Raw genomic sequence first — 20,104 nt, 5'->3', positions numbered from 1 at the left:
ACCCCATGAATCACAGCACGCCAGGCCTCCCTGTCCATGACCAACTCCCAGAGTTCACTCAAACTCACATCCATCAAGTCAGTGATGCCATCCAGCCATCTCATCCTCTGTCGTTCCCTTCTCCTGCCCCCAATCCCTCCCAGCATCAGAATCTTTTCCAATGAGTCAACTCTTTGCATGAGGTGGCCAAAGTACTGGAGTTTCAGCTTCAGCATCATTCCTTCCAAAGAAATCCCAGGGCTGATCTCTTTCAGAATGGACTGGTTGGATCTCCTTGCAGTCCAAGGGACTCTCAAGAGGCTTCTCCAACACCACAGTTCAAAAGCATCAATTCTTCGGCGCTCAGCTTTCTTCACAGTCCAACTCTCACATCCATACATGACCACAGGAAAAACCATAGTCTTGACTAGACGGACCTTTGTTGGCAAAGTAATGTCTCTGCTTTTGAATATACTCTCTAGGTTGGTCGTAACTTTCCTTCCAAGGAGTAAGCGTCTTTTAATTTCATGGCTGCAGTCACCATCTGTAGTGATTTTGGAGCCCAGAAAAATAAAGTCTGACACTGTTTCCACTGTTTCTCCATCTATTTCCCATGAAGTGATGGGACCAGATGCCATGATCTTCGTTTTCTGAATGTTGAGTTTTAAGCCAACTTTTTCACTCTCCTCTTTCACTTTCATCAAGAGGCTTTTTAGTTCCTCCTCACTTTCTGCCATAAGGGTGGTGTCATCTGCATATCTGAGGTTATTGATATTTCTCCAGGCAATCTTGATAAGTGTATGTAATATTCTGATACTTGTACCAAATGGACACATAGCTAACATGAACTGAGAAACTGATTTATGTCAAAGCTTCTTCATTAGAATTATAGTGAGTTTCTTGACTAGCAATAACAGGTAGTATCAACTGGCAAATCGTTCAGTTATTGGCATAAAGCTAAGGGGCTGACTTTGTCTATCATCAAAGGGAAGAACCATATTTAACTTTACTACACTTTTAGATGGCTTCTTTTAACTCAGAATTTTTAACAGTTTATATGTTTTATATTAAAAAAAAAATGATGTAAGATTTTCTCTCCTTCTCCACAAGGAAGACATTGTTTATTTCAATCAAATAACAAACTGCTATGAACATATCTCAAATTTAATGGAACTTTATTTTTTAAAAAATCACTTGAATAATTAGGCTAATAATATATAGGCATAGAATAAAAGGTATAATTTATGTAAAAAATCATGTAAACTCAATTAAATATTGGCAAATAATAAAGCATCAAATAATTTCCAAAAAGAAGTCCTACTCTGCCATCTAGTGTTCAAATGAGTCACAGTTTAATTTGTATCAGATCTTAATGCACATTCTATGTGGGAGGTTGGAAGGACGGAGAAAATAGGTTGTCAAAGACAGATTACCACACTTCAACTGAGATATCCTGGCTCTGTAGAACTGAGGTGTGATTCAGGAATCCGTCTTTGTAAGAAGCACCCTAGTTGATCCTGTGTAGGTGGTTTCCCAAACGTGTATTAAGAATTATTCAAATGTATCCTAATTATTGTACAGTCTTTAGACATACCAGGCAAGACAGTTTCATCACTGACCCATGAATCACAGATGGTTGGATTTCATAAATTAAAAACAGACTTGATCCCTTTCATGACTTGTGCGTTTTAATAATGTTTTTGTGCGTTTTAATAATGTTTTATCCCCAGTTTTCAACTATTGAATTCTCCAATAAAATGCATTATGTGACAGGCTTTTAGACAAAGAATTCTTCCTTGAAATATTGTCCATGGGGAATATTTATTTTTGACAGGAGTACATTTCTTTTGTTTCTATTATTTTCATCCTCACCACAGCCTCACTTTTTTCCTGGTAGGATAATTATTGATGGAGCTAATCTGACGATATCTAATGTCACCATGGAAGATGAAGGTATATACTCATGTTCTGCTCACACTGCTCTGGATAGCGTTGCTGATATGACACAAGTAACTGTCCTTGGTAAGTGCACTAACTAGTGGAGAAATCTTTGTCCTTTTTTTCCTCTATTACTGATTAAATTCCACTGTTCTTGGCAATTAAGCCAATGATTATTTAAGCCTGTGCATGTTTGTTAGTTTAAATTTTTCAATTAGTTACCCTACTTTCAAATGGTTTTACCTCTTCTTATTCTAAAGAAGTTAATTAATGCTTAATTTCTTTTTTCTGCTTGGGTAATGTTGCCAGAAGCAGTGGGAGGTAGGTGATGCTATCAGCAGAAAGAAAACTGAAGTACGCTTGAGTTCCCAGGACCCTTAAGCTGTACACAGAGAAATGTGGCTGAGGGCTAGAAATGGGCTAGTGTGGAGAGGTGAGGGTGGGGTCCAGTGGTGATTAAACAGTGGTCCTGATCTAAACTAGAGGCCGGACCGAGCTCAATTCCCAGGGCCCCATTTGGAAGGAGAGGGAGGGACTTGAAGGGCTCTTACGCAGAGAAAGTCTTCTGATTTTTTTTTAAATAATAATTCTAATTAGAAAGCAATGTGCATGCCCCTTTGGCATAATCAGTGCAATTATGCTTGCAGTCATCCATGTTTACAGCTTGTCGACTGCTGGATAGCTCTCCTAGTTTCCCTTCCGGATTCAGTCTCACCTGCTCTCTGAATCTGGAAAACGGTGGGCATCGATAAACAGCTTACCCTCAAGGTTTCGTTTGCTTTGGCCAGTGGGGAGCCATGGCAGGAGAGGTGGTGGGTGGAGGGTGTGTTCTCCGGATGCTGCCTCCCTGCAGGCTGGCTGTGTGCCTCTGCCATAGTCATCTATGCTCTCAGAGAGGCTTTGTCCACACAGCTCTCCCTGACGGAATTCTAGTAACTGCCCGCGCCTCACCCCAGATATACTGCTCATATCTTTTGAGTCTTTATTACAAACTCATTGAATCACCTTGTGTGAACTGTTTACTTTTTGCTGGGAGCCTGACAAAGACATTTTTAGCTTTCTATTATTACTGTATTTCAGTGGGTAGCACTTAGTTTTTCTTTAGCTTGCTGACAGTCCTTAAAAGTGGTTTGGTGAGAGAAAGTGTTAATCACTCCGTCATGTCCAACTCTTCGCGACCCCATAGACCGTAGCCCGCCAGGATCCTCTGTCCATGGAATTCTCCAGGCAAGAATACTGGAGTGGGTTGCCATTCCGTTCTCCAGGGGATCTTACCGACCCAGGGATCAAACTCACGTCTCCTGAATTGCAGGCAGGTTTTTTAGTGTCTTAACCCACCAGGGAAGTATCTTAAATGCCTTGACCATGTATCTAGATAAATCCTTACTATTAATGGGCATTTGTATCCTTAGCACTCTGGTCACTGGGATTCACAGGGAGGTTGCCTCCCCTGGGTAAGAATTCAGTCCCTCTTGAGGTAGGCTGGTGGAAAATGAGTAAAGAGGCTGGATCTTTACTAGTGAAGCCAATGACCACTGTATTTCAAGTGAGATAAATGACCACCATGTTTCAAGTGAAACTAATGACCACTTAAAAATACCCCAAAATGTTCAGTTTTACCTATCAGATGATAGGTGGTATGGACTTGGTTCAAAAGAAACCTTTTTAGGAGATGTATTTCAGCTACTTCAGGGAACTAAAAGTAGAAAGGTTCAGTCCTTAGTAATCATTCCAGTAAGTGATTCACCAGATAAAATGGTTAAAATTCAGGTAGATTGGAATTTGTCCCAGGTATAATTTTAAATGTCAATGTCAGGATCCACGGGCTTTGCCCTCAAGTATTTTGAGCAATGGCAAGGAGACTGCCTTCCCTACCACCTGATACATGCCACGTAAATTTTCTTGTGAAATTTGATATGTCAGTCTTGTAATTAGGCTGCCATCTTCTAGAACTATTAAAAGTTTGATAATTTTAAATAGTGACTATGAGTATATGCGGAGAAAGCAATGGCACCCCACTCCAGTACTCTTGCTTGGAAAATCCCATGGATGGAGGAGCCTGTTAGGCTGCAATCCATGGGGTCGCTAAGAGTCGGACACAACTGAGTGACTTCACTTTCACTTTTCACTTTCATGCATTGGAGAAGGAAATGGCAACCCACTTCACTGTTCTTGCCTGGAGAATCCCAGGGACGGGGGAGCCTGGTGGGCTGCCATCTATGGGGTCGCACAGAGTCAGACACAACTGAAGTGACTTAGCATAGCATAGCATGAGTATATGTACTATTTATTGATGAAGCAATTGCCAAATGTTTTTAGAATGAAAATAAAATAATGAATGTTTAATGAGATAGGGGGCATCCTCTTACCACTTCTTGGAGTTTATACCCTATTTTTTCAGGTCAGTCTCTGATTTTAAGAAGCATATCCCCATAACTGAGAGCAACAAATGTCAAATCCATGTATAGTTTCTAAAAGACTCTTTTTCCTGGAAAGTAGTTTTTTAAAGCATATGGTTGACCCTTTTCAATCAGAAGTTACTTTCAAAAGCCCTGCCAGAAGCAGCCTTTAAGAGCAGCATTCTTTTAGGTCTCAATTGCAGTCCATCTATCGTAGTTCCACGTGATTCTCAGAAAGAGCAGATTTTAATGTCATACAAAACAGGCTGCACTGGTTGTTCAAAGAAATTTGAGAAATAGTAGACTTAGTAAGTGCCAAAGACAAGCTTAAATTCTCTGAGTTCAAATATCCTCAAGCCTGTGGAGGAAATAAATTCTTATTTAGGGCTCCTACAGTAAATTATCATTTAGGATTCTACAGTGTGAACATAGTCACGGACCATATTTTAAAAATAAACATGCTGTCTCCTGAAGTGAAAACAATGTTTATCAGTATAAATTCCCAACAGTTGTTAAATACAGGGATAATGGATGTTTTTTCCCACTTGGAGAAGAAAGCTCACCTAAGAAGGTGTCATCAGATATGACTTTGATTGTCTCCTCTGAAAAAATGTGTCCTTTTACTGTTCCTTTTATATTTAAAGTACCAGAAATTTCCGTGTACTTTAACACACTTAAAATTTGTCATTGCCTACTCAGGTTTCTAATCTCTGTCACAACATTTATCAGCTCAATATCTTCTTCCAATATAAATCCCTTTCCTACTCTTCTTTAGAACTCCAGGTATGATATACTGATAATTAATTGTTGTAAATGAAAAATCCAAAGCATGTAGAAAAGAAAGCCTAAATTCATGTTCTTATTTTCCTGTACTTATAGGACCTAAGTTTATGATTCTAATATGATAATTACATGCATGATTTAAGTGATAATACACTGTTTACTTAGTCACAAAACATTTATGTGCAAGGCACTGGGCATGTAAAGATGAATAAAGTATGGTTACTACTCTGGAAGATCTGTTTCGTCCCATATAAGAGATGAACCAAGCATATAAATAAGTGTATGAGCTATATTAGTCACAGTAAAGGGAGGTAATACTTACAGTTGGGAACAGAGGTGGATGAACCTGCATTTGAAATAGAACCAGAAGGTCAGGTGAGATTTGGCAGGTCAGAGTGGAGGCAGGGGCATGTAGGGGAAGCAGGGGATTGCAGGGTACCTTAGTGAGGAAATGGGATTGACAAGCCAATGATCTGCCATCTCCTTACCTTTATTTTTCATTATTAATCAGATGTTCCGGATCCACCAGAAAACCTTCATTTGTCGGAAAGACAGAACAGAAGTGTTCGACTGACGTGGGAGGCTGGAGATGACCACAACAGCAATATCAGCGGTAGGGAAGACTTGGGGTAACTGTGTTCTCCAGAGTTAAAATTAATATTAAAGCCATTGGTGCATGAGTGGATTATCCATAAAACATCCTTTAAAACATTTAATATTATATATAAACCTTAGTATAACTTAAACATTCTCAGTCTTTTCTAATGTGTTTTTTGTGTTCCCACTGCCAGAGTATATTGTAGAATTTGAAGGAAACAAAGAGGAGCCTGGAAGGTGGGAAGAACTGACTCGAGTCCAAGGAAAGGAAACAACAGTTGTGCTGTCTTTGGCTCCATATGTGAGATACCAGTTCAGGGTCATAGCCATGAATGAAGTCGGGAGAAGCCAGCCTAGCCACCCATCAGGCCATCATGAAACACCCCCAGCAGGTATGGACGCTCACACCTCAAGTTTCTAACAAAATATTATAGTTTGCCGCATCCTTGAACATCTTTAATAAAAAAGGATTGATGCCATGGTGTAGGATTTTAGATTTCCTCCAGTACAGAACTAACAACATGGAAAATAGTCAAAGGACATCAGTCTTCTAAGTTGTATATAAATGTTTGAGGAACATGAACAAGCATTATTCTGAGCAATTTCTGATAGCTGAGTATTATGTTAAAATCAGATACCATAAATAAGTTGTAAACTAAAGTTCAATGTATATTAAAGTCAACTTTCTCTTTATTTTTCTCCTCATTTCAACTTGCTGAAGTAAAACTCTTGATATGTTATAGATAGTGCATTCAATTTTTACTGCATGTAATGCCCTTTTATGCATTTAGTGTATTTTTTGTATCTCAATAGCTAAATAGATATCTAATATCTACCTAAAATCTCAAGATGCTTTAAAAAAATTCTCAACAACCAACATGCTGTAGTATATACAGAATTCAAAATATAATATTGTAAATGTGAGCCTTATATAATATTATAAACCAATAAAGCAAAATATTGATAGTGCTGAAATTTGTATTACTGAATTGGAAATGATTAAAAATGTGGTCATAGCATGGTATTTGTTCCCTCTCTGTCTGAAATAAATATACAAGGATATAATTCCCTTTGGGGATTGAGACAATATAAGCAGAGATAATAATCAGGTACTTGTATGATTTTAGTATAAGTTCATCTTGGCACTAAACTGTATACTTAACCCTTCTTATAAAATCAGTTCAGTTCAGTTCAGTCGCTCAGTTGTGTCTGACTCTTTGCGACCCCATGAATTGCAGCATGCCAGGCCTCCCTGTCTATCACCAACTCCCAGAGTTCACTCAAACTCACATCCATCGAGTCAGTGATGCCATCCAGCCATCTCATCCTCTGTCATCCCCTTCTCCTCCGGCCCCCGATCCCTCCCAGCATCAGAGGCTTTGCCAGTGAGTCAACTCTTCGCATGAGGTGGCCAAAGTACTGGAGTTTCAGCCTTAGCATCATTCCTTCCAAAGAAATCCCAGGGCTGATCTCCTTCAGAATGGACTGGTTGGATCTCCTTGCAGTCCAAGGGACTCTCAAGAGTCTTCTTCAACACCACAGTTCAAAAGCATCAATTCTTTGGCGCTCAGCTTTCTTCACAGTCCAACTCTCACATCCATACATGACCACTGGAAAAACCATAGCCTTGACTAGATGGACTTTTGTTGGCAGAGTAATGTCTCTGCTTTTGAATATGCTATCTAGGTTGGTCATAACTTTCCTTCCAAGGAGTATATAATAGATTCATCCAAATATATTTCATGGGGACATTACCTGCTGTTTCCTATTTGATGCCCCTAAAACTTAGCTGTTGATATTAATATATGACCTTTAATTTTATTCACGTTGAGGCAAACATTCATATCACATTTCTAACAGTAATTCTGAAAGAAAAAGCAGATTTAAAACTAAAATGTATATTTAAATAGTGTGTTTAGAATTTCAAGAGCAGGTTTAAAATTAAGACAGGTAAAGTAAATCTATTTCTGATGAATAATAAGTATATCACTCCATGAATATGATTTTACTCCTTATATATATTTTATATATATATATATGATGCTTTATGTGAGGTGAGATGTGTTAACTAACTATTGTGATCATTTCATAATATGTATAAATATAATATGTGAAGTGTATACATTCTAAAATAATTATATAAAAGTGCTGTGAATCTTTTTACAAACTGGGTCAGATATAAGTAAATATAATCAAAGTTATGTAAAAATCTGTTTTTTATGGGCAGAGGGATGATATATTTGTAGATAATACAATGGGGAAAAGTAATTTTCATATTTATAATTTTTCAGCTCCAGACAAGAATCCACAAAACATAAGAGTTCAAGCTTCTCAACCCAAGGAAATGATTATCAAATGGGAGGTGAGGATTCTTTATGTTTTACTTATTACCGTTGTGTTCTTTTTACTTTTTTTAGGTCCACATGCTAAGTATAATGATAGAACAATCTCTTTTAAGAACAGAAGAAAACTACTTACATATTTTATAAATATATTTTATTTATATATTTTAAAAAGTCATCACGATTAGAAGGTTGTAAAATAGAGTTTAACTGTGGTAGATAATTTAAGAAAGTTTTTACAGGCTGATTTCATTGCAATCCATTCTCCAAAATTTATGATTCCTAATATTGTTATTACCAATATTCTTAATCCTCTCCCATTTAAAAAAAAAAAAAGAAAACTACTGATAATCTTTCACTGTCTTTTGGTACATGGCCAATAAAGATTAAGCATATCAAAAGTATGACCCCTAAGGAACAGTCACCACTTACTAAGCACTATTAGGCATTCTGTGTACTCATATCAAACTCTGAGACCAATGTTGTCAAGACAGCATCATTAATACTGTGTCCTAGATATAGAAACGGATCCATGGATAGACTGGGCCATCACCATACAATTAGAAATCAACAAAACTAGGATTTCCACATGAGTATCTTTGAACTTCAAACTCTACTCATTTTCTCTTATATATATATATATATATAAAATGTTAAAAGTTACTAAAATAGACTTTCCTCTTTGAATTTTGCACAAAAGTTTGTATCTGCTCAGATGACTTTAATTTTTTTTAATGCCATTTCTAAATTTCTTCTGTAACTTTTTCTCTCCTCTATTTTGACATGTTTCATGAACAAGTATTTTACCTTACTTGAAAGTAGGTTACCATTTAGCAAGTCTAAGTAATAACAGATTTCTGATATTGAAGTCACTGAATTTTACAAGCATTTTTTAATGTATGCTGGAATATATTAATTTATTTCCACAACTCATTCCAGATGTGATTTTTGGAAGAATTTTAGAAGGTACAAAGTTTGATTTCCTTTTTTCTTCATCATTGATTGGTCTTATATGATAACATTGCCCATACCTACAAAATATGTAGTCAATATTTTTATGTAAAACTAAGCCTTTATTCCCATTTCAGTGAGAGTAAGCTTTTTGCAAACTTAAAATTTGAAAAATAATTGGCAATATACAGAAGTTAAATATAGTCAAGAATAGTATTATTTTCTTGAATATATGGCCACAAATAGCTACTACCACATTTAAAATTATGTTAGGATCTTATCCTTTTAGAGTATCTATTGTCTTTTAAGTTCCATAGAAATTTCTATTAGATAGATGATATAACTGGATTAGATGACAATAATAGTGTATAATTATCAGGTCACTTCCTCCGAGAAGTGCACCATTTTCCACTAACATTAGTTCATTAATTGTCACGACTCCTCTGGGAGGGCTATAGTAGCTCCATGCTGTCAGCATCACATTCAGTACAGAGAAGCTGGGGCTCCAGTTTTGTGATCTTACCCAGATGCATGCCCTGAGTCAGTAATGAAAAGAGAGCTGGGATCTGCAGTCCTTCCTCCTGATCATCCTATTCATTAATCACTCTGTCCCCACCCCCAAAGATACACAAGACTAATTACTAGTGCTCTCTTCTTGGAAGAATGGGATTAAACTATGAAAGTGTTTACAGTTTGTCTTTGAAAAGTAAATGACATGTAATTTAGTAATTAACTGACCAGAGGAAGGAAATAGAGATTTGGAACTAAGCTGACAATTACCTTCATAATTTATTCCATTGTGTTTCATGTCATTTTGAAATGTCAGAGGCCTAATAACTATAAGCATAACCAGTGAAGTTTAAGAACATTTACTCATCAGTTATTCTTTTGCATGAATTATCTTGTAAACTGGAGTTAAATGCCAGCTATTTCCCCAGGTTGACAAGCACACAGTATAAATTGATTACCAGATCCCCTCCAAAGATTGACTTACAAATAATTCCTATCTACAAGATAATGATCAGAGAGGAGCAATTTGTCTGAAAAAAAAAAGGAAGAAACATTGATCTTTCACAAAAGGATTAAATAGGAACAGACTGGTTGTCCCTAATTCTCTTTTGGTTTATGTTTTCTTTTTAGCATTAACTATGAATAAAAGTATTATGAGGTCCTTGGTTTATATATGGCAGTCAAAAATAGTCTTTGTTTTCCTGAGTGTATAATCTAGTTGGAGGGACAGACAATAGGCAAATACAGGAGAAATAAAGTAATATCATTATGAAACATTCAATGGAGAAAAATAATATACAAACTTTTATTTGTAACTTATTAGTGAATGTGCATTTACTCATTGATGGGTGAACCTTATTTTACAGTAAAAATGGATTTCAGTTATCTTATTTAACTCATGTTCTATTGTATATACATTATCTTTATAAATTTGGCACATTAAATATTAAGGACTCACTTTTTTTTAAAAGTGACATTGAATTTTAACTTAATGATAAAACTACTCTTTTTAGTTAACATTATCTTCTAAGATAATGATGAGTTTATACTTTATTCTTAAGTATAAATGTATTTATGTTACATTTGAACTTCAATAAAATAGCAAATATGTAATCTCACAGATTCCAGAAAATGATCAAAACAAACAAAAACCCATTTCATTAATGTTTGGGAAACAGCAACTTCTCCAATTACCTGGTTATATGATCACAGCCAAGTGGTTTAAGCCCTCTAAAGGATGTAGGACTTATTATTTCTACTACAATTGTAATCAGAAAACCACTAGCCTTAAAATGAACTTAGGCAATACAAATGGAGAAGGCAATGGCACCCTACTCCAGTGTTCTTGCCTGGAAAATCCCGTGGGCGGAGGAGCCTCGTGGGCTGCAGTCCATGGGATCTCGAAGAGTCGGACACGACCGAGCGACTTGACTTTCACTTTTCACTTTCACGCATTGGAGAAGGAAATGGCAACCCACTCAAGTGTTCTTGCCTGGAATCCCAGGGACGGAGGAGCCTGGTTGGCTGTCGGACATGACTGAAGCGACTTAGCAGCAGCAGGCAATACAAAAAAATCTGTCCAGTTTCTAGTCAGTATAACCTTGCTTTGTTGATAGATCTCTCTGAAAATTCAATAGAAGTACAGTTTTGTTCTACAAAATCAGACATAGAAAGTTTTACTAGCAGTTCTGTGTATTTTCAGATCCTTTGAAGGGCATCCACGGACCCCATCTAGAGATGCCCAGACATCAAATTAAGAGCCTCTTTTATAGAGATGCCTTTCTTATGAGCAGCTGCATGAGGGGAAGGAATGCTGGTGATCTTCCCTCACCCCCAACCCCACACCCCTGGTTACTATGGTTTGTTATCTTTGTTTGGGATCTATTTGTGAATTTGAGGTTTTGTTGTCCACTGTCTAAAAGCCAAATACAAAGTATTCCTGCAGTTTCTTTGGGAGTCTAGGCACCAAGGAGGCTGGCGATTTAGGTAAGGTTTTTTCCTTAACAGTGTTACCTAGGGTGGCACAGTTTGTTTTAAAATTTTTCAGAGAGCTTTATCAAATGCAACTATTTTTCTTGAAGCAAAACATGCATAAACTGAATAATAGTATTTGTACATATTTATTGTCAGTTGGGACTGAAGGTAATTGTAATTCAAGATTGTAGAATGGAACTAAAAGCTTGTGGCCTGACTTACCTGGGCAATGTGACAGCCTCTTGTAAGTTTATCTATATGAGAGTAGGAAATATCTTGGAACAAAAGTTTGAAGGCAAAACATAAACAGTGACTGTGAAAATCTCAGAAAGCTTTTGATTTCATATTTTTTCCTCTTAGAGAATTTAACTATTAACCCTAGAATAAGCACCAGACTTGAAATTATTGTGCTGATATACTACTGTTCTTTCAACTTTATTCCATCCAATCCCTCTATTAAGTACTTATAAATTAATCCGAGTCAAGAAGTATTGCAAATTCTATAAAAGCGTTATGTATGGTTATTGAATCACTTGAATATACAGACAAAATTATTAGTTATATAAGTGACCCTTATAAATCTATGTCTAAAATCAGATTTTTATGTATTGTATATAATTGATTCATTTAAACGCATATTGCCATTTTTTGTGATATTAAACAGATGGTTTAAATCACATGTTTTTTAATTGAAGTATTATTTAATTAAAAGCTAGAGTGGAAATAACCAATCTCCTATTCGAGAAATTCCTCCAGTAAATATTTCTATACAGAAAATTAAACTGGAGGATGGGGAGTGCTTTCTCATAAAAGAGAGAATGGGCAAGGAGCTGGGAACTATTGTATTATAAAAAGGAGCTACATCTTCTGGGTACTAGTGCACACAAAGACATATTATACAAAAATATTTACTTGTTCTCTCTCTTCTCTTGGAAGGAAGATGGGGGATAATGGATGGAGTCAGATGGAAAGAGTTTTGACTGAAAAGCCATGAAAAAAATCCCATTTATATTTAGGGATCCTGGAGTAGGAAATGGCAACCCACTCCAGTATTCCTTGCCTGGGGAACTCCATGGACAGAGGAGCCTGGCAGGCTACAGTCCCTGGGGTTGCAAAGAGCGACTAACACTATACTTAGGGAACTCTTAGCCATGTCCTTTTCATCTCTGAAGTTCTTTAGGAGTGAAAAAATTAGAATATAGAAGAAAGTGTGAAGAAAAGCTAAAACCTTCTATGGAATTTCTTAGTAAGTTCTTTCATATATGAACAGTTAGAATTAACCACAAGGGCATAATCCAGACATCTAAATTGTGGGATTCTTTCTACTTGGGGAGGGGAAGGAGCAACTCTCAAGCTTAAATGAACAGAATGACAAAACTTTTCACAAGCATTTCCAAACCAAAGAGGGGGATTAAAGATCTCACCAAAAATGATCGCTTTTTGGCCACATTGCTTGTACCACTTAGGGTGGCTTCTCTATCCCCTGACTCAGCATGTCTGTGATCACGCCGACCTTCTGTTTTAGCCTTTGAAAGCTATGGAGCAGAATGGACCTGGACTGGAATACAGAGTGACCTGGAAGCCACAGGGAGCCCCGGTGGAGTGGGAGGAAGAGACAGTCACTAACCACACCCTGCGGGTGATGACACCTGCTGTCTATGCGCCGTACGATGTCCAGGTTCAAGCCATCAATCACCTGGGCTCCGGCCCTGAGCCACAGTCAGTGATTCTGTATTCTGGAGAAGATTGTAAGTGATGCAGCTGACACCCACCACTTCTAGAATAGCTTCTCTCAAGTAGATTGCACCCCTGTCGAGGAGCATTTTTAAGCGAGTAGTGCATGCAAAGAGGCTGTACTTACAGTGGGAGATAAAAAGAAATTGAACACATGGTTTCTACTTTAGAGCTGACTGCGGGAGAGTTGTCAGAGGGGTGGTGAGGAAGAACATTGAAAGGTTTAATTTTATTCAGTTTCCCAAAAAAAAAACTACTTCCATAATGAACATCAAAGACCTGGAACCATCAGTGCACACAGCTCAGCAGCATGACTCTTAGGTGTCCAATCATATGTGCCCTTACTTGTCAAGGACCTCCTAACAGCTGCCTGCTGCCACACCCCTGGCCTCAGCGCTGGAGCCTTCCTAAGGAAGGTGAGGTGCAGACCCAGATTTCCATATAGAAGCACTTATACGCAGAATGTTGAGGTACTAATGACATAATTTTATTATTAGGTATTTATACCATAAGAACTGCTGCAAATAAATGTTTGGAAAAAGGAAAGACACTGCATTACAAATAACTAGATAGTAGGCATTATTCTCATTGTTCTTACAGTATCCAAAGTAATATTTTGATCCAAGAGTAGAAAAAGGGCAGGAATGTGAAATGACTAGCTCCTTATTTACCTGCTACCTGTGTTCTCACTAAGACTTACCTGGTGGCTCAGACGGTAAAGCGTCTGCCTACAATGTGGGAGACCTGGGTTCAATCCCTGGGTCAGGAAGATCCTCTGGAGAAGGAAATGGCAACCCACTCCAGTGCTCTTGCCTGGAAAATCCCATGGACAGAGGAGCATAGTAGGCTCCTACAGCCCATGGGGTCGCAAACTACTTCTCTGTAGTTGGCTCCCCTGTAGAATGGGGATAATAATAATACCATTTTATGGGACTGTTCTAAGGATTATGTGAGCCAATCCAGGATAGGCTCTCAGAACAGTGTATGACACACAGAATATGCTCAATTACTGTTGAACACTAATATGCTCAATTAATGTTATTCATATTCACCAAACTCCCAAATCATTTGAGTTATATTAGTCTGGTTCACATGTTTCCAAGGCAAGATGCCCACAGAGGATTTCATTGTCCACTGTTTTCAGTTATCTTGCTCACACCATATCCATCTGGACAAGGGCTTTTCTCAGTACAGTGTGGTACAGGCCCTCCTCTTCTCTGCTCCTGCTGCTAAGTTGCTTCAGTCGTGTCCGACTCTGTGCGACCCCATAGACGGCAGCCCGCCAGGCTGCCCCGTGTCTGGGATTCTCCAGGCAAGAACACTGGAGTGGGTTGCCATTTCCTTCTCCAGTGCATGAAAGTGAAAAGTGAAAGGGAAGTTGCTCAGTCGTGTCCCACTTTTAGCGACCCCATGGACTGCAGCCTACCAGACTCCTCCGTCCATGGGATTTTCCAGGCAAGAGTACTGGAGTGGGGTGCCATTGCTCTTCTCTAGAAACCTATTAATATTGGGGCACTGAAACTCTTCTTTAATGAGAAACTCTCTTCATTCCACTTGAAACTGATTTGAGAAAAGTGCTTTCCTTTTCTCAAAAAAAAAAAAAAAAAATGAAGGATCACCTTTAGAAAAGGATCCTAATAATCGTGTTTGGATTATTTGAAAGCTAATCCTTCTTATGTGCCCAACAGATCCTGATGCAGCTCCAGTGATCCAAGGGGTGGATGTTATAAACAGCACATTAGTTAAAGTTACCTGGTCAACAATTCCAAAGGAAAGAGTACACGGACATCTGAAAGGATATCAGGTTTTTATCATAGCTTTTCTTCTTCTAATTGTTAAATTAATATATTTCCTGTGAATAAGACTGATTTCAGAAGCTTAAAGAGAAATCTGCTATCGCCGGTGATACGCTGTTCTTCAGTTCCTGAGTCGTGTCCAACTCTTTGCTACCCCATGGACTACAGCATGCCAGGCTTCTCTGTCCTTCACATTCATGTCCATTGAGTTGGTGATATGTTAAAGGGTTCCTATTGTCATTGCAGGTAAACTGGTGGAAGACAAAAAGCCTATTGGATGGAAGGACACATCCCAAAGAAGTGAACATTCTGAGATTTTCAGGACAAAGAGACTATGGAATGGTTCCTTCTCTGGATGCCTTTAGTGAATTTCACTTAACAGTCTTAGCCTATAATTCCAAAGGGGCTGGTCCAGAGAGTGAGCCTTTTATATTTCAAACACCAGAAGGAGGTGAGACAGTTCAGGATTATATCTAGTTTATAAATAACAATTTAAAATAACAAATATCCCAATGGTCAAAACATTTCCTCCCTTAGTAGTAGTAAAGTTGTACATATGTCATATGAGTTAGCTCCTCAATTTGATAAAAAGAAAAAAACTATAATTTTTTAAAGAAATTTACCAATTGGAGTGTCTATTGTTGGTTTTGTGTTTTCCAGTACCTGAACAACCAACTTTTCTCAAAGTCATCAAAGTTGATAAAGACACTGCCACTTTGTCCTGGGGGCTACCCAAGAAATTGAATGGAAACTTAACTGGATATCTATTGCAGTACCAGATAAGTGAGTACATATTTGAATTAGATTTGCCTATTAACGTTTCATTTTTTTTTTTTGGTTGAGTATTTGGTTTCCCATGCTGAGAATCTAATTCATGGTTTGTAGGCTGGCATACTTATAGCACAGGGGTTTGTAAACTGGCTTAGAGATCAAATCGAGCCTGCTGCCTGTTCTTACAAGTTTTATTGCAACATGGCCATGTCCACTAACTTATATTTGTCTATATCTGCTTTCTTACATAGTGGCAGAGCTAAGTAGTTGCAACAGAGATCACATAGCCCACGAAGGCTAAAATATTTACAATCTTGTCCTTAACAGAAAGGTTTGCCAATTCTTGTTTTGAGGGGAAAAAAGCAGTAAGTTAATAGACACCAGAAAATATGCATTTTAATATGTATATAGGTATTCTCAGGTGGATCAGTGATAATGCAGGAGATGTAGGAAACACAAGTTTGATCCCTGGGTTGGGTAGATCCCCTGGAGAAGGAAATGACAACCCACTCTAGTATTGTTGCCTGGAGAATCCTATGGACAGAGGAGCATGGCGGGCTTTAGTCCATAGGATCACAAAGTGTCAGACACGACTGAGCACGCACACACTCATATATATAAGATACCTTGAGAATTAGGAAATATGCAAAGAAAAAAGTTAGTAAATGATGTCATGGATACAGAATAGGTTGGTGATGGTGGTGGTAGCCCCAGACTTGAAAGTTGGGGAGGGGTAGGAGAAATGGGTGAATAGCTTGTTTCTATTTTTAAGTAAATTAAATTTAAAAATTGGAAACAGAAAAAGAAATGATGTAGTGGAGATGCAGAGCACACTGACTTCCACCCTCCCCTGCCTCTTCTGTCTCTGAGGCATGTTTCCAGTCTCAACTCTGCATATATTGTATTTGTAGAATCCTGCTTCTGTAGCCCACTGCTGCAGTCATGTCACACTGAGAGAACTAGAGCTGTCTTTCGACCACCACACAGGCTCTCCCCATATGCTGTTGTGCCATTCAGTTAAAAACAACATGTCTGGATGAAAGCGTGTTGTTTAGATTATTTTAATCATAGCACCACCCATCTGTTACAGTCCTCAAATCTAAGTATCAGCTCAACATGGAGATTAGGGGACTGAGCTCATAAGAAAATGTTAAACTTAGAAGGCATAAATTCCTAAACAGCAGAAACATCAGGTCTATGGAAGCCCAGTCTACACTGCTTGCATAAGTCAACTGGATCATAACCCTGAACTGCCATCAATCCCTTCAACGCTTGCAGCTGTTCGGGTCAGCTATCAGCTTTAGCTTCTGTTCTGCTTTGAGTACCTGTGATTAAACAGGTACAGGCATAACCCTAATAGAGGCAGCGGTTTAGCATTTTTGAGTATTGGCTAGTTAGCAGGATCAGTAAAAATTGAGTACTCTCCCTTTATTTTTCATGAAAACAGGAAGTCTATGAAGTATGTACCGTCACTGCTTTATGGATGAGAAGTACACAGAGTTCACTTACAAAGAGTCATGCAGTAAAATAAGTGTTACGAAAACATCGAAACCCAGCTCAGTCATTCTAGATGCTGAGCTCGTGAAAGTGAAAGTTGCTCAGTCATGTCTGATTCTTTGCAACCCCATGGAATAGTCCAAGGAATTCTCCAGGTCAGAATACTGGAGTGAGTAGCTATTTCCTTCACCATGAGATCTTCCAACCCAGGGATCAAACCCCGGTCTCCCATATTGCAGGCAGATTCTTTACCAGCTGAGCTACCAGGGAAGACTTTAAGTCTCTTAATTCCATGAACTGTATTTCAAACATGTAGGAAGCACTGAAGAAATACTCGAGAACTTTTCAATGTCAACTTTATTTGGTAAAGATACATATTATCTTTATTCTAATAATAGAAAAACTGAATATTAAATAAATTCCTACCTTCATGTTGATCTGTATATAATATCTAAACTTATTTTAAAAACAACTGCTTAGAATATATATAGAAAAAGCTGAAATATTAAAATCACTGTGGTTACTCTACTACTTGATATGTGGACTTTCAATAAAATAACAACTTTATATTTACTTCAGTCGCTCAGTCATGTCCAACTCTTTGGACCTGATGCACTGCAGCACGCCAGGCCTCCCTGTCCATCACCAACTCCCAGAGTTTACTCAAACTCATGTCCATTGAGTCAGTGATGCCATCCAACCATCTCATCCTCTGTCGTCCCCTTCTCCTCCCACCTTTAATCTTTCCCAGCATCAGGGTTTTTCCAGTGAGTCAGTTCTTTGGATCAGGTGGCCAAAGTATTAGAATTTCAACTTCAGCATAAGTTCTTCCAATGAATATTCAGGACTGATTTCTTTTAGGATGGACTGGTTGGATCTTCTTGCAGTCCAAGGGAATCTTAGGAGTCTTCTCCAACACCAGAGTTCAAAAGCATCAATTATTTGGTACTCAGCTTTCTTTATAGTCCAAATCTTACATCCATACATGACTACTGGCAAAACCATAGCTTTGACTAGATGGACCTTTGTTGGCCAAGTAATATCTCTGCTTTTTAATGTGCTGTCTAGGTTGGTCATAGCTTTTTTCCCAAGGAGCAGGCGTCTTTTAATTTCATAGCTATAGTCACTATCTGCAGTGATTTTGGAGCCAAAAAATAAAGTCTGTCACTGTTTTCACTGTTTCCCCATCTATTTCCCATGAAGTGATGGGACCAGATGCCATGATCTTAGTTGACTGAATGTTGAGCTTTAAGCCAGCATTTCCCTCTACTCTCTTACTTTCATCAATAGGCTCTTTAGTTCTTCGCGTTCTGCTATAAGGGTGGTGTCATCTGCATATCTGAGGTTATTGATATTTTTCCTGGCAATCTTGATTCCAGTTTGTGCTTCATCCATCCCAGAGTTTCTCATGATGTACTCTGCAAATAGGTTAAATAAGCAGGGTAACAATTTACAGCCTTGACGTGCTCCTTTCCTGATTTGGAATTAGTCTGTTGTTCCATGTCCAGTTCTAACTGTTGCTTCCTGACCTGCATACAGATTTCTCAAGAGGCAGGTCAGGTGGTCTGGTATTCCAATTTCTTTCAGAATTTTCCACAGTTTGTTGTGGTCCATACAGTCAAAGGCTTTGGCATAGTCAATAAAGCAGAAGTAGATATTTTTCTGGAACTCTCTTGCTTTTTCGATGATCCAATGGATGTTGGCAATTTGATCTCTGGTTCGTCTGCCTCTTCTAAACCCAGCTTGAACATCTGGAAGTTCAAAGTTCACATACTGTTGAAGCCTGGCTTGGAGAATTTTGAGCATTATGTTACTAGCATGTGAAATGAGTGCAATTATGCGGTAGTTTGAGCATTCTTTGGTATTCCTTTGGATTGGAATGAAAACTGACTTTTTCCAGTCCTGGGGCCACTGTTGAATTTTCCAAACTTGCTGGCATATTGAGTTCAGCACTTTCACAGCATCATCTTTTAGGATTTGAAATAGCTCAATGGGAATTCCATCACCTCCACTAGCTTTGTTCGTTGTGATGCTTCTAAGGCCCACTTGACTTGGCATTCCAGGATGTTGGGCTGAGCACACCATTGTGATTATCTGGGTCGTGAAGATCTTTTTTGTACGGTTCTTCTGTATATTCTTGCCACTTCTTCTTAATATCTTCTGCTTCTGTTAGGTCCATACAATTTCTATCCTTTATTGAGCCCATCTTGGCATGAAATGTTCCCTTGGTGTCTCTCATTTTCTTAAAGAGATCTCTAGTCTTATATCTATACTTATTTAGCTATCTACTAAGTGATTGAAATATTCTTAGATGGCTTATCTATTTTTGTGGCTATATGTTCTAAATAGTCGTTGAGTGTGTATATGAGAGCTCTCTATGTACTCTGCTGAATTCTTACATTGATTGTGGTAGTTTTTCAATTGACTTGGTGCTATTTACAGGAGTGCTCTCAAGTAATTGACCAAGAGTGATTATTTTATTTCTTTCCTATGTTTGGATTAGTAATTTTTCATTTCCATTTATCTCACTGCATTGTATCTACAATGAAGGCATTTTAAGTTAAAGAGTAAATATATTTTTAGGGTCTCTTGGACCAAGTGTCAAGAGTGTTTATTCTAGCCCTTTTCTTGCCACTAATGGTTGCACAACCTTGAACATACCATTTCATCTCGGATTATTCTTTCAGTAGTCTTAGAGCACTTTGAGCTCTTGCACAAATATCAAGATCTTGCTATGCTGCAGGTTCTTTGAAAGGCACTATCTAAATCATATTTTTCTATACAGCACTTTACATAGTGCTAAGTATACAGTAGACATTTTAAAATACATTAA

At 38.0% G+C, this 20,104-nt stretch overlaps 1 protein-coding gene across 31 annotated transcripts in view; it reads left to right on the top strand.

Moving 5' to 3' along the window:
- CHL1 (cell adhesion molecule L1 like) overlaps positions 1–20,104 on the top strand; it is a 355,943-nt gene that overhangs the window by 323,807 nt on the left and 12,032 nt on the right. For 29 of the 31 annotated variants that reach the window (XM_086366681.1, XM_086366694.1, XM_086366676.1 and 26 more), the window contains 8 exons: positions 1,877–2,001; positions 5,611–5,712; positions 5,891–6,088; positions 7,988–8,058; positions 12,999–13,221; positions 14,896–15,011; positions 15,250–15,454; positions 15,664–15,786. In XM_086366681.1, coding sequence (XP_086222807.1) covers positions 1,877–2,001; positions 5,611–5,712; positions 5,891–6,088; positions 7,988–8,058; positions 12,999–13,221; positions 14,896–15,011; positions 15,250–15,454; positions 15,664–15,786 — 1,163 coding nt within the window. Of the gene's footprint in view, positions 1–1,876; positions 2,002–5,610; positions 5,713–5,890; positions 6,089–7,987; positions 8,059–11,201; positions 12,153–12,998; positions 13,222–14,895; positions 15,012–15,249; positions 15,455–15,663; positions 15,787–20,104 lie in introns of those variants that run through there. The other 2 variants (XM_086366704.1, XM_086366703.1) reach the window with 2 other exon arrangements.

Source organism: Bos grunniens, chromosome 22, assembly GCF_055505025.1.
Source record: "Bos grunniens cultivar Pamir isolate PY7600 chromosome 22, Bosgru_T2T1.0, whole genome shotgun sequence".
Classification (NCBI taxonomy): domain Eukaryota; kingdom Metazoa; phylum Chordata; class Mammalia; order Artiodactyla; family Bovidae; genus Bos; species Bos grunniens.
The sequence above is the reverse complement of the archived record's forward strand: the minus strand, read 5'-3'. Positions and strand labels throughout refer to the sequence as shown.